The 14,353-nt window shown below is 42.6% G+C and overlaps 1 protein-coding gene across 4 annotated transcripts in view; it reads left to right on the top strand.

Moving 5' to 3' along the window:
* C7H2orf80 (chromosome 7 C2orf80 homolog) overlaps positions 1-14,353 on the top strand; it is an 88,960-nt gene that overhangs the window by 14,333 nt on the left and 60,274 nt on the right. For all 4 annotated transcript variants that reach the window (XR_012678280.1, XM_075180236.1, XM_075180238.1 and 1 more), the window contains exon 3: positions 5,162-5,243. Coding sequence is in view for 3 of the 4 variants with exons in the window: in XM_075180236.1 (XP_075036337.1) it covers positions 5,162-5,243 (82 nt within the window). In the remaining variant the exon portion in view is untranslated. The remainder of the gene's footprint in view (positions 1-5,161; positions 5,244-14,353) is intronic.

The following is a 14,353-nucleotide window of genomic DNA, read 5'->3' as shown; positions in this document are numbered from 1 at the left end:
TAGGAGGGTTGTATAGATCAAAATTCACAGATGCACAATATGGATCCTGTTTTTCATATGTAAACATAGCACCACGTAAACTGTGGGGGTGCGTGACATTACATCACAATATATTAGAAACATGCATGAAAAGCTTAATCGGCACATTTATGTTACATAAAGTACAATAGCTATATTTCAATGGGCCCAAGAGTTGTTAAACATAAGATTTAGTCTGGAACAGACAGTATCACTTACTTATACAGGTGATGTTTCTTTAATGCGCAAGTGAGTGACAAATGAGATAATGGGAGGTGGTGATAGAAATGAATTTGTTCAAGCATGAAAGAGAAGTGGCGTGGACACTTAAAATAAAGTCAGGCATTCCAGTTTATATGAAGAGGAACAGTGCCACTGTTTCAAGTAAATCACTGTACAAACATCGATAAATAGAAATTGTACATATATGCATTTAGTTAATGCTTATACAGACCTGTTATCACAATATTTTGTTAGTGAACATCCCTAAACCATCTCATTTAGGGACGTTCTAAGAATGCAGATACCCCTTGCAAGCTATTGCTTTAACCCCTTCACCTGTGCTTAGAATAAAGAAGAATTAGGCCAAGCAATATAATTTGCAAATTAATTTGCTTAGAAAGCCATCATTTTAATAATGAAACAAAGTTGATAAAGTTAACTGAATATGGCGCACACATGAATTTACATCAATTTGAAATATCTGCACAGGGTAGCTATTGGTTGTTATATAAATAGCCCTCCTCCCCAAAATCAGCCCCATATTCAATTGATAGCCCTAAACCATCATTAGATGGCCTACCTCCCACACTATATTAAGATCCTCCCTTCCCCATAGTTGCCTACTCTCCCGGAATGTCCGGGAGACTCCCGAATTTTTCTCAGTTCTCCCGGACTCCCGAGAGAGCAGGCAAAAATCCCGGATCCAGCGTCTCCCCGTTGTTGTAGATGGTGGGGGCGGGGCTAACGGCGGCATCGTGGTCCCGCCCCCCTGCTGCGATTGGCCATACTTTCTCATGATTGACAGGGGCGGAGCCTAACGGCACATCCCCGCGTTACCACGCCCCCTCGACGGACCCCCTCCCGGATGGCTGGCTTTAAAAGTTGGTAAGTATGCCCTTCCCTCACATATTATATTAAAATACTGCGCGCACACACGCTATATTTAAAATACTGCACGCGCACAAACACTATATGAACATGGCCAAATCCACACTATAGCAACATGGGGCCACACAGCCACACAATTAGCTGATATAAATCAGTTTTTTAGTCTCAGCCTGGGCTAACTGAAGATTGACAAAATTTCCCTGTTAGAGTGGGTGGCACTGCCAGAAACTTGTATTATAAATGATATGCTCTCCCCTGATTGTCTACTTTTTAAACTTGTACAGGAAACATGCATGTTAACATGCTTCATATAGCCGTGTTTCCTGGGGTTCAGTGGTTTTTTTTCACAGCTCAGACTGAAAACCGGGGCTACCTGCTGCTGCGAAGGGTGTAAACTGGGGTACCAATCAGAAACCGTAATCAATAAATTGTGGGTCTCCAGCTCATATTCCTCCCTGCACCATTTTAGCATGTACAAAATAGCTTTGCTGTTTCTATATTTCTTGATATTGTAAAATGTAACTTCTGGATTATTTTCTTACTATCCACAGCTGTTGTGAGATTCAGGGTAAGCCAGGACAATACAGGTCACCTTACACTTCAATATATCAAAATACCATGCTCTCTTTTTAAAGTGTCAGCTTAAAAAGACAGACACAAACTGGCATTATAGTGAGCATGTTGTTTTAGAAAGTGTACCCTATTACATTGTAATCTACTTATGTAGAGAATATACTTGGTGGTATGATAGATGGAGCAAAATGTTTTATTGGGGCGTTAGTTCATTTGAAAGCTACCTAAACCCATACATTCAATGATTTTAATGTAATTATTCAATACAAGAAAATAATTGGATCATTTTTACTACATTAATAAACTACACACAAAACTAAATGATATATCCTTTATCTTATTTATCGTGCCCCTGGGTCAATTTCCCTAATCCTTGACAACTTTGTGGCCTAACTTATTTCCTATACTTTCACCAGCCTACTCTCATACTAGGTGACTTCAGCATTCCCATTAATATTCCCAATGTTTCTTCTGCCACTAAATTTCTTTCACTTACTTCCTCCTTTGGTCTATACGCGACCTGCGGGTTCTCGACTGCTTTGTCCATCCCATCTCGCAGCGGTTCTTGGTGAAGACCAGGGAGTCCGTTAGACTCCACGCCTTACTAAGCCTGTGCCACACTGACTGGAGTCAGCATAACAGATGCAAACCCCCTGAGTAACAGATCCCGCACTGCAGAACGCCACTGGAAGAAATCTTATTCCTGTCCTGATTTCCCCTCCTATAAATTTATCCTCTCATCGTACAGCACTGCCCTTTAAATTGCCAAACAAACATACTTGAAATCTCTAATGACCACCCATCTTCTAACCCACTTTGCCTCTTCAACTCACTTCTGTGCCCTCCTGCACTTCCTCCCTCACTGCCTATAATTTTGCCATTTACTTTAAAGACAAATTTGACACCGTTCAACAAAATTTCCCTTATGCCAAATTCCTCACACTCCACCCTCAATTGATTCTCTCCAGTAACTGAAGATGAAGTCTCTGCACTCATCATCGCCCTACAACCTGTCCCCTCCACCCTATTCTCTTGCAACTTCTCTGCTCCTCTTCCCCACTGCATGCCCACCTGTAGCTCACCTCTTCAACCTCCATCTCTCCACTGGCACATTTCCATCCTGCTTTAAACATGCGTTCAGCTCACCAATTCTAAAGAATCCATCTCATGAACCAGCATGTCTCCGAATTGTAAAGCGCTACGGAATTTGCTGGCGCTATATAAATAAATGTTGATAATGGTGATTAACTTTTGCTTTCAAACTACGTGAGCGATTGGTGTGCAACCATCTATCTTGCTTTCACTCCATTCTCACCTCTTAGCGATCCCAACATTCCATTGAAACTACTCTCACAAACTGATCAATGATTTACTTACTGCAAAGTCTAAGGGGTATTTTTACTAAAGTGCGGGTTTGAAAAAGTGGAGATGTTGCCTATAGCAACCAATCAGACTCTAGCTTTTATTTATTTAGTGCATGCTACAAAATGACAGCTACAATCTGATTGGTTGCTATAGGCAACATCTCCACTTTTTCAAACCCGCAGTTTAGTAAATATACCCCTAAGGGTCATTTCTCTATACTCATCCTCTTTGACATCTCTGCTGCTTTTGATATTGTTGATCACTCCCCTACACATCTTTCACTCTATTGGCACAGTTCTTTCCTGGTTCACTTCCTATTAGTGTTTTTATCCGACAATTCTCTGTTCTTGGCTCTTTACTTTGCTCACTGTACATCTAGTCTCTTGGGGAACTAATTTGCTTAATTGGCCTCCAGTACCACCTCTATGCTGGCAACACCCACATCTATATCTCTTCCTCTGACCTCTCTCCTTATACTATCTCATATAACCAACTGTCTTTCTGCTCTCTCCATATGTATGCCCTGATGCTACCTAAAGCTCATCATGGCCAAAACAGAACTTATCATCTTCCCTCCTCCCAGAGTCACCACCTCTCCTCATATCTCCCTCACTGTCAGTTTTACCACAGTTTCCTCAGACTCCCTAGCCTTGGTGTCACACTTGACTCTGCCCTCTGAATTATTCATCACGTCCAGACATGTCAACTCCACCTTAGAAACATTGCCAGAACACGCCCTTTTCTTACCTAACATGGTACCAAAACTCTTATCCATTCTCTCATCTCTTGTCTTGACTACTGCAGCCACCTCATATCTGGCATTCCCCACATCCATGTATCCCCACTTCAATCCACCCTAAATGTTACTGCAAGACTAAGCTTCCTCTCTCACTGCTCCACATTTGCTACACCATTTTGCAAGTGCCTATACTGGGTCCATGTGTACTCCAGAATCCAATTCACATTACTCACCCTTCCCTGCAAAGCCCTCAACAACACTACCCCTTTATACATCTCAAATCTCATATCATAATACTCTCCCTCTCACTCTTTTAGGTCTACCTCTGACCTGCGCCTTGTCTCATCTTTGTTAACCACCTCTCATGTCCAATCAGGCTTTCTCACATCCTTGTACTCTTTAGATGCTTTCTGAAAACCCATCTCTTTTTTAGAGCTTACCTTATGCCCGATGACACTACTCACACTAATGTACCCTCAAAACTGTCCCAATCACCACCGTGAGCCACACTCGCTCTTCTTGTTTTAGTTGTGCCCTTTTCCAATTAGAATGTAAGCTCTCTCATGAGCAGGGCCAGCTATACCCTTTGTTTTCATGACTGAATTTATTTTGTCTTCCTTGTATTTCTCTGATTTAGGTAAGTCCTCTTTTTCATTCTGTATGGCACTGCGGAGCACTGTTGTGTCTTAAAAATCTACGATAATAATAATCTTTACTGGAAGCATAGGGATAACTAATCCTTAAGGTATACACATGAACTTACTGACAAAATAGCTCATGTACCAAATGGTGGACCTCCTCTGGGTCATTGACAATTTTAGAGTATGGCGTTTGAATCCATAATCTATGTGGCCGTTGTTGAGTTCAGGGACAACAAAAATTCCAGATGAATGGATCTTATGTATGCAATAAAAAAGCTCCATCTGTAACACAATGCAATGGGCTGCACATGAGTATGAAATGTAAGTGTGAAAGTGCCTTAAAACAAACTCAGGCCATAACTGCTTTTTGTTAATGATGGACTCTATCGATCAAACTCTGTGGAAACACTATTCCTAGATCTACTTACCCTAAAAAACTTAAGGAACGCTCTAACCTGTCTTTCTGAGAGTTCCACTGCAAAATTGAAAGTGCATAACCAAATCAATCACCAGGTTTCTATAGGAATAGCTAGAGATTACCTGAAGTTTTTTTATTTCACCAAAAAGAGCAGGAGTACATATGTAGACATATGTTAATAAAGCTGTTAAGTCCAAAACATTTACCTAACACGTTTTGCTGTGTTTATTCATTATTACATTGCTTCACTGGTTTAAATTTATGCAAATACAAATGTGCTGTCTTTGCTTTTTGAAGGGGAAACTATGTTAGCACTACTCTTCGAGAAATGGAGTTTGACCCAAAAGGAAGAAGGGACACCTCATCTATAGCTGACCTGGTAACAAAACCTACAACTAAGTAATGTATCAAACTGTTACAGAGATGTGAATCTCAGTGTTTAAGTAAACAGTACTTATATTTATTGTATGCTGCTATCTACTGTAATTCAGCTAATGTTATAATGGCATTGTCAATGCATTATCACTGATTACTATTGACAGTTACACTAAAAATACAGCATATGTAGCATTAAACCAGTCATACTCAAAACGGCCTCATTTAGAGTTGGTTGCAAACACAGAACCCACACATATTTTTGCAGGCCTGAATTCCCTAGGAAATCTAGCCCCAGGTTGGGACTAGTTTCACATTGTAACAGCGGGACTCCACTCTTCCGGTTTCATATCGGTTTTGTTTGACTACCTCTGCCTCTTGGGCTGCACAGCGTTCCTCCACTCTCAGACGCCATTTTGCCGGCACTGCTGCGCATGTGCAAACCTGGCACTTTCAAACCTCCTCTGGATTCACATTGACTGACCATAGGTAGTTCACTATTTAAGGCACTTCCTCCTGTCTCTCATTGTCAGATCTTCCTGTGAGGACGCTGTTCTCTCTGACTCCTGATTGTTCCATTTGTGACTAACCAACCACAATCAAGACCTATGGCTATACTACAGAAACATTGCACATCATCATCGATCCTGCTTCCAGGCTATACTGCCCACCGGGATCTTGGTGCTTCAGTTTTCTGCAGCTCATCGTTTCTCTGTTTAAAACTGTGTCACCTTTTCCACAATTAAGATATGTGGCTATTCTGCTGAACATCGCGCATCATCATCAATCCTGTACCAAGAATATACTGCCCACCAGGATCTCAGTGCTTCAGTTCTCTGCAGCTCATCGCTTCTCTGTCTGAACTTGTGCTACCTGTTCCACGTTCAGGACCTGTGCAGAGCGTCGTGCATCATCATAGATGCAGCTCCAAGTCTATACTTTCCACAGGGATGTCAGCACCTCTGTGCTCTGCAGCTCATCATATCACCGTCTAAATCCGTATCACCTGTTCCTCGACAAAGACTTGTGGCTATTCCGCAGAACACCTTGCATCATCATCGATCCTGTACCTATGCTCTACTACCCACTAGGATCTCAGCGCTCTAGTGCTCTGCTGCTCATCCTACCTCATCCTCCAGATCCATAGGCCTTTGTACTTACCTTCTGATGCTCCTACATAGCTTCATGTCTTTGTTGTATTCTGGTTGTACATAGCCTGCTCTGCCCCCACTAGAGGATCGCGACCTGCGGTTAGAGAGCGGCCAAGCCTATATTCCTTTGCGGGGATCCTTGGTGAATACCTCTCTATCCGTTAGACTCCGCACCTTGCACCTGAGCATGCTTCAATGTCTATTCTAACACCGGATTCTGTGACAGCTTCCACTCGCTCTCACTATTGCTGGAGTCTGATTGTAAACTCTGAGTCACAATCACATGACCAGTCTTTGTGTGTCTGATGCCATCAAGTCCTCCAGGTACTGCTACAATTATCCGGACTGACGTGCTTCATCCTAAAGCAGGCTGATGTTTTCTAACGCCTTACTTAGTATGCTGACAGAAACCATTAGTTCTTTTTTTGTTAATGATTTTATTACTTTAGGCAAACAGTGCACTTGTTTAAGTGCTATGTGTCACAAGAAGCTTAAAACTTGTCTCCTACAAATTAAATGACCGTTGTAAAACCTACCATGAAATGCCCTCCTTAGATAGGTATAGATTACTGGTGGAAGAGTTGGAGCTTCATTTATTCCATTGGGCATACAATGCGGTATCTTTGAATTCCATCAACTCAAACCAAAGTAAGTAATATACTCTGTATTTATCAGCCGAGAGTATATCATATCATCCATCAGCATGTAAAAGTCCAGATGTTCAAACCATTCTTTGATAGAAGGAGCTTTTGGAGATCTACAGTGAACCGGTATCACAGCCTTTGCAGCACTGCTGAGGTGCTTTATAGTAGATTATTTATATTGGGAAATGGGTAATTTGATAACATTAAGTAGCCAGTATTTCGGGCAATTAGGTAATTCAGTTCCCACAATTGCTTTGGAGATAAGTAAAACTGTGTCCCAGAAGAGCCTAAGAGCTAAGCATTCCCACCAGCTATGTAATGGAGTACCTGGCCCCATTTGACACCTCAAACATAGGTTTGGAACCCCAGGGAACATTTTGGCTAGTAGTCTGGGACACCAATACCACGAGTCAGCACTTTATATTGTGTTTCGACTACTAGCACACTTATTGAGCTTGCTTGTGTAGATTGCAATATATCCCCCCATCTTGTTCTATATCGCAGATCCCAACTCACGTTCCCAGTCATTAGTAAATTTGGGTAGTTTATTAAAGGAATGTTCAATCAGGATTCTATATATGGATGATAAGGTATGTCTGGGATACTGAGGGGACGTGCATAAAAACTCATTGTGTGAGTGTCCCCCCTGCCATCTCGCGGATATTCGGAGAGCAAATGAAGTGTCTCAGCTGTAAATGCCTCCACACTTCTGCATTAGGTAGTTCCCATTTTGACTGTAGGTCAGCAAAGGCTATGGCCCCAGACGCGCCCACCAGCTGGCTGATGACACGGGTGATCCCAGCCTGGGTCCAGAGTTGGAAAGCCTGTTTTGAAAGGCCAAGGGGGAAGTCTGGATTGTCAAACAATGAAGTCAGAGGTCAGTGCGATGTTGAAATGTGTGGGACAGTTTGCAGTGTAGATCATTTGGTCAAGGTAGGGGAAATAGTCAAAGGTTTGATAGTGGGGAGTGATGACTGCCAAGGTGTAAGGTCAATCTGTGTATGTAAAGTTTATGCCTCTAGAGTCATTGTTTGTCTGGTCCCCCTCCCGTCCAGTCAAGAACTCTATTTAACATAGTAGCATCGTAGTATATAGTAAAGTGTGGTAGTTGTAAACCTCTGGCATGTTTAAACATGTACAAAATGTTGTGTTTGAAGTGAGGTCGCCTACCTCTCCAAGCAAAATGCTGCATAGCCCTATGCAGTTCATTGAACCATGGGGTGGGGATGTGGATCTGAAGTATGTGTAGGGTCATCAATCGGGGTCTTAGTCCTGTTTACACTACTCGGCGGTACCATATCACCGTACATGTCTCTCCTGGTCGAATGCAGCATTCTATCCTTAGACAAGCGTAACTTCTGTCTGCAGTACCGGAGGCTGTCATCTTGGGTGAGACATTTGCTAAACATTCTGCTGAACTTGAACACCTGATCTCATCCACCAATTGGCTTCCTCTGCAGACTATAAGAGTCTCCTCCTACCCTCAGCAAATTGCCAGTGCATCACTTTCCTAGTTCCTGGTTCCAGACTCCCACAGTTGCTGTTGGTTGCTGCTTCACTCTTGTCTGCTGAATACAGATCTCAAACATCATCCTTCGTGTGATTTCAGCTTCACCCTGTTTGCTTTTCTATGGATTTCTACCATTAAGTCTCTGAGTGAGTATAGCTTCATCGTGTATGCTGTTATATGAACTGCAAACCATTATCCCTCTGTGTGAATTCACCCCTGTATATCCTCTGCCTGAGTTCTGAGTCTTCCCAGTCCCAGTTGTGGTACTATATTTGCCTGAGTCTCTGAGTTCTTGGAGGTACTGAGTCTCTGGTCGTGGGTTCAGGTCCCTCCTGTTCCTTCGTTCAGGTTCCAGTCCATCAGCTCCTGATTCCAGGGATTTATTTCAGTACGGAGTCCAGTTAAGCATTCCTCCTTCTAACTTACAGTATACGGGATTAGAGCAAGCTCTATGAGCAAGGCATTCCTCCCAGTTTCCACTACACTCCTGCTACAGCTAGCCCCAGAGGTCCCGAAATGGATCCCAGAAACCCTATTGCCATGACATGTAGTAAGTAGTGGACTCTGGGGAGTAAATTCATTTTCATTATATTGACTCTACCTATCGGGGAAAAGTCCTTCGGGAGCCAGTCTCTCAGGTTTTTACGGATGGTTGCAGTGATGGGCAAGAAATTATCCGCACAAATCTTTGAGTTATCTTTATTTATGATCACCCCTAACTATTTGAGTTGTGTGAGGTGCCAGAGAAAAGGAAAAGCTGGCTTCAAACCTTCAACTATGTATACAGGTGTTGGGATATTAAGAGCCACAGATCTCGAATAGTTTTAAAGTTGGAGAGATCTCCAAAAATTATGACATTAAATTTGGGATCGAGATTACAGAATTTGTGAGGATGGAAAGGAGGTCGTCTGCAAAGAGAGCAAGTTTAAATTCTTTGTCTCTCACCTGCAATCCGGAAATATCAGGATTTGCTTTAACGGACTATGCTAATGCCTCCATAGATAAGATAAAAATCATTGGAGATAAGGGGCAGCCCTGTCTTGTTCCATTTGCTATTCCAGTGGGTTTTGACATGTCTGCGTTAACCTTAACTCTAGCCGTCGGATGGGAAAATAAAGTTTTAATCCGTTCCAAGCCCAATGGTCCTAGACCCAGGTGAATAAGTATACCCAACATGAAGTCCCAATTTACCGTATTAAAAGGTTTTTCTGCGTCTGTGGACAACAAGACAGTTTGTGGTTGGTGGAGGTGCCAAACTGAACAAGGTCAATTATCTTTGTGGTATTGTTGTGTGCCTCGCAGCCTGGGACAAACCCCACCTGATCCGAGTGTATTATCTTAGATAAGAGTGGTTTCAGCCTGTTGGCTAGAAGTTTAGCATATAATTTTACATCCACATTGAGCAATGAAATGGGTTTATAACTTTGAAATAACGCTGGGTCTTTCCCTTCCTTAGACAAGACTGTAATGTGGGCCGTCAGGGTGTAATGAGAGAAGTGCCATTGAGTAGATATAGAGTGCAAGGCCTGAAGCATGAGTGGAACCAGTTTAGTTTTAAAGGTTTTGTAATACAATGTTTTAAGACCATCAGGACCTGGACTTTTCTCTGAAGGTGTCTTCTTAATTGCCTCCTCTATTTCCTCAGTGGAGAAAAGGAGCCTCCAACATTTATATACTCTCGTTGTCTAAAGTGGGAAGGTTAATCTGTTTAAGCTAGTTGGCTATACATTCCTGTCTAACTGAGCGTTCTACTGGATGTGAGTTGCTGGTAAGGTTATAGAATTTAGACATGGAATTGCGCAGCTATGTCAGACGAGGTGACGGTTTCCTAGGTTTCTGACTTAATGTGTGGTATGTATAAATGCGCTCTTTGCGCCATCAGGGCTGGAGCCAGCAGTTTACCCAGTTTGTCCCCCCATTGGAAAAACTTATTGCAGCACTTACGGAAACCAGCTTTATTTTGTCAGACATTAATTTGTTCAGTGCCTTACTTGTTTCTGCCAACTCGGCTAGAGTGGTGGCTTCTTGAGAGGCTTTATGTCTCATCTCAAGGGATTTAATTTTCTCTAGGACTTCTGCCTCACAGCACTGGGGTCATGAGTTCGATTCCCGACCATGGCCTTATCTGTGAGGCGTTTGTATGTTCTCCCTGTGTTTGCGTGGGTTTCCTCCGGGTGCTCTGGTTTCCTCCCACACTCCAAAAACATACTGGTAGGTTAATTGGCTGCTATCAAAATTGACACTAGTCTCTGTCTGTCTGTCTCCCTTTCTGTGAGTGTGTGTCTATATTAGGTAATTTAGACTGTAAGCTCCAATGGGGCAGGGACTGATGTGAATGAGTTCTCTGTACAGCGCTGCGGAATTAGTGGCGCTATATAAATAAATGATGATGATGATGTCTCTGAGAGCTATCTTTTGTTTTTTCATAAACGAACCTAATTGTATGAATTTTCCCCCAATTGACACATTTGTGGGCCTCCCATAGTGAAATTTTGGACATGTCAGGGGTGTCGTTAAGTTGAGTATATTCGTCTACTGCTATCTAGATTTGTGATTTACTATAAGTGTCTTAGATGAGGAGTTCATTCAACCTCCATGTATATGGTTTGTGACGTGGCTGATGTAGCAAGAGGGACATATATACCGGAGCATGGTCAGACCAGGTGACTTGGCCTATTGTAACTTCTTTAATCAGAGATATGTGGTTATGGAATAGGAAACAATAGTCCAGTTGGGAGTAGATATTGTCTGGGTATGAGAAGAATGTGCCGTTGAAGTCCCGTTCTGTGGGATGCTTGAGTCTCCATGTGTTGACCAGCTGCTGGTCATGCATGGTGCGAGACGCTATATTGCAAGGTGAGACACATAGCTTGCCTGAATGCCTGGCTGCTCCAGATGATGAATCGACAGCCGCGTGGAGTGCCCAGTTATGTTCACCTCCCAAAACGAGATTACCTTTACTTAGCGGGTCCACTTTGTCCAAGAGGGTTTCTAAGAAAACACATTGGTTATGATTTTGAACGTGCACATTTATGAAAGTAAATATCACGCATCTCACCAGTTTCGCTCCGTGTGGTTCACTGTGTGCTTTGGTTTTCCTTGGTTACCACTATCTGCTGTTCAGCCGGGTGTTCCGCTCTCATCGGACACCATCTTGCCTAGTGGTCTGCGCATGCGTTTCCCTGGGAACCTTCTAAAGCTCTTCTCCGCAGTGATTGGATCATGTGCAGCCAGTTCCCTTTTATAAGGGCCCTCCTCCCATTAATGGGTGTCAGATAATCTGGTCTCTCTACCTGATAGGAAGCATTTCCTCTGACTCCTATTGTTCTTGACATCGTGGATGGTGCAGCTTGTTGCTACTCACTGCTTACTGCTTCTCAGGAACTACCTGTACAGCTCATGACTACTCAACAAACACCTGTGCTGCTCACCACTTTTCAGCATTACCTGTGCAGCTGAGTATACCTGAGCTGCTTACTGCTTCTCAGCAATTACCTGTGCAGCTCATCTATACTCAGCTATTACCTGTGCAGCTCATCCCTACTCAACAATTACCTGTGCAGCTCATCTCTATTCAGCAATGCCTGTGCTGCTCACTGATTCTCAGCAGTATTTGTACAGCTGACCATTTCTCAGCCATACCTGTGCTGCTTACCGCTTCCCAGTAGTACCTGTGCAGCTCATCGCTTCTCAGCAGTTACCTGTGCAGCTCATTGCTTCTCAGTATTATCACTACAGAGCATCGCTCATCATTGGTCCAGCATTATAACACCTGTGTGGATCTCAGTGTTATTGCTCTCTGCAGCTCATCGCTTCACCACCATATTGGTTCAAGCTTCCCTCATAATCAAGACCTGTAGATTCACCGTAGAGCATCACTCATCATCGGTTCTGTTTCATACACTCAGTGCTCCAGTGCTCTGCCGTGCATCTATTCACCTCTACTATTGTTCTGGCTAACATCTACTTGGTGGTTCTGCGCATTCGCTGCTCTGCACCCCCTAGAGGACCGCGACCTGCGGTGGAGAGCAGCCAAGGCCATATTCCCTTGTGGGAATCCCTGGTGAACACATCTCTACCGTTAGACTCCGCACCTCTCTGGGGGTAAGCTGTCACTTTAGCAGCAATCAGGACCATTCCCATAATCCGGCTTTCGTGACAGTATGATCTGACCATTAGGAATGGATCCTGATCGAGAACCATCGGCCAAAGACTTGTTGCAACATTTGGGTCGTTTCGAACAACGGGATGCTACTCAAATTCAGACTCTCCAATGTCTTCAAGCTTTAGCATCATGTCTGGACACGCTACAGACATTGTTACCCGTTCATCCTGTTGTTATCTCAGCCGAGGCCAAGACCATGGTTCCTGTCAGCTTTTCCTCCTCCCTGCGATTGCCAACACCTCAAAAATTTGATGACGAACCCAGGGATTGTCAAGGATTCCTGAATAAATGCTCAATCCAATTCGAGCTACTCCCTCAGAACTTTTCCACAGACCACTCTAAAGTCGCTTATATTATATCTCTGTTATCTGGACAAGCTCTTGCCCTTGTAGGTGCGTCTACATTTAGGTTATTATATACGACTACCTAATCTTGTACTACTATCATTTATGGACATCTAGGGGAAGCAATCACGACACATATTTGGTTGAGGTAGTACCTCATTTAACCTATGCTGTTTTGGTTATCTTGAACAATAAATACCACTTCATTAATATTTTACCCAGTGACAGCATTTAGTGTTTCTCTGATCCTTTGATCAGTATTTAAATTCACTCCCACCAGTTTGTATGTGTCATATATGCTTCTAGTAATGTGATTTAACCAAATATCACACATCAAATTAATTCAGGAGATGTAGCTATATATTATCATTTATAGCCTTAGTGTACAATTGGCATTTATCTTTTTCTTGATGTTTTTCTCTAAGACTAGGGATACCAATATTAGTCTTTTCACCTGCCCAAAATATATCATTGAATTATTTGTGGCTTTCTAAGGTTACAACCGTATTGGTTTATAGTCGTCCTACTATACAATTTATTACCTGGCTCCACTATCCTAGTTTTTAATACACTACTTTATTCTTCTTTACACCATATCTTATATCTTTCTTTTAATATTTCACTTTTTTTACCAATGAGGTTACACATCATCATTTGGATAGATATGTTTCAATTATTAATAAAGGCTTCTGCCCGAAACAATTAGTAGTAATCATTGAGTTACTCTCTTAATGTGGAAAGGAGTGCTCTTATAATCCATCCTTTTCTTGATTACTTCTCATACTGGGAAGGAAGCAAAGTTTTGTCAGTCGTGGAGAGAGATGTCATACTGAGTAGAGGTTTCACTTGAAGCAGGCAGTTGGCATGGCAAGAAGGACCCCAGGACAATATCTGCAATTTTAACTATGGAAGACCCAGAATGATGGGACTAGTGGTGCACGCCAATACATAAAAAGATTTTTTCTCGAAATGTAATGCTTCAATCTGAAGAGACAAAAGGTTCCGTCCAGCATAGAATTTTCCCTTTAGCAATCGGACTTCCATCAATAGCGGTAAAGAGCACAGGTGTAGCTAGTGGACAGAGACAAGGATTTGACCACTGAGGAGGAAATAAATTTCTCAGTGTTACTCCTATGAGACCGTTTTCCACACTTCAACACAGTAGGAACACATTTGACAACTAAACCAATTGCTAAGATGACACCCAGTATAAGGAGAAGGAGCTTACCTACACTAGCAACCATTTCCTGTACCCACTCCCCCAGACCGGAGAACCATTTCACAGGGTTCAACCACGAGA

Source organism: Mixophyes fleayi, chromosome 7 (assembly GCF_038048845.1).
Source record: "Mixophyes fleayi isolate aMixFle1 chromosome 7, aMixFle1.hap1, whole genome shotgun sequence".
Lineage (NCBI taxonomy): Eukaryota > Metazoa > Chordata > Amphibia > Anura > Limnodynastidae > Mixophyes > Mixophyes fleayi.
Note: the sequence above shows the minus strand (reverse complement) of the source record. Positions and strands in the feature narration are given on the sequence as shown.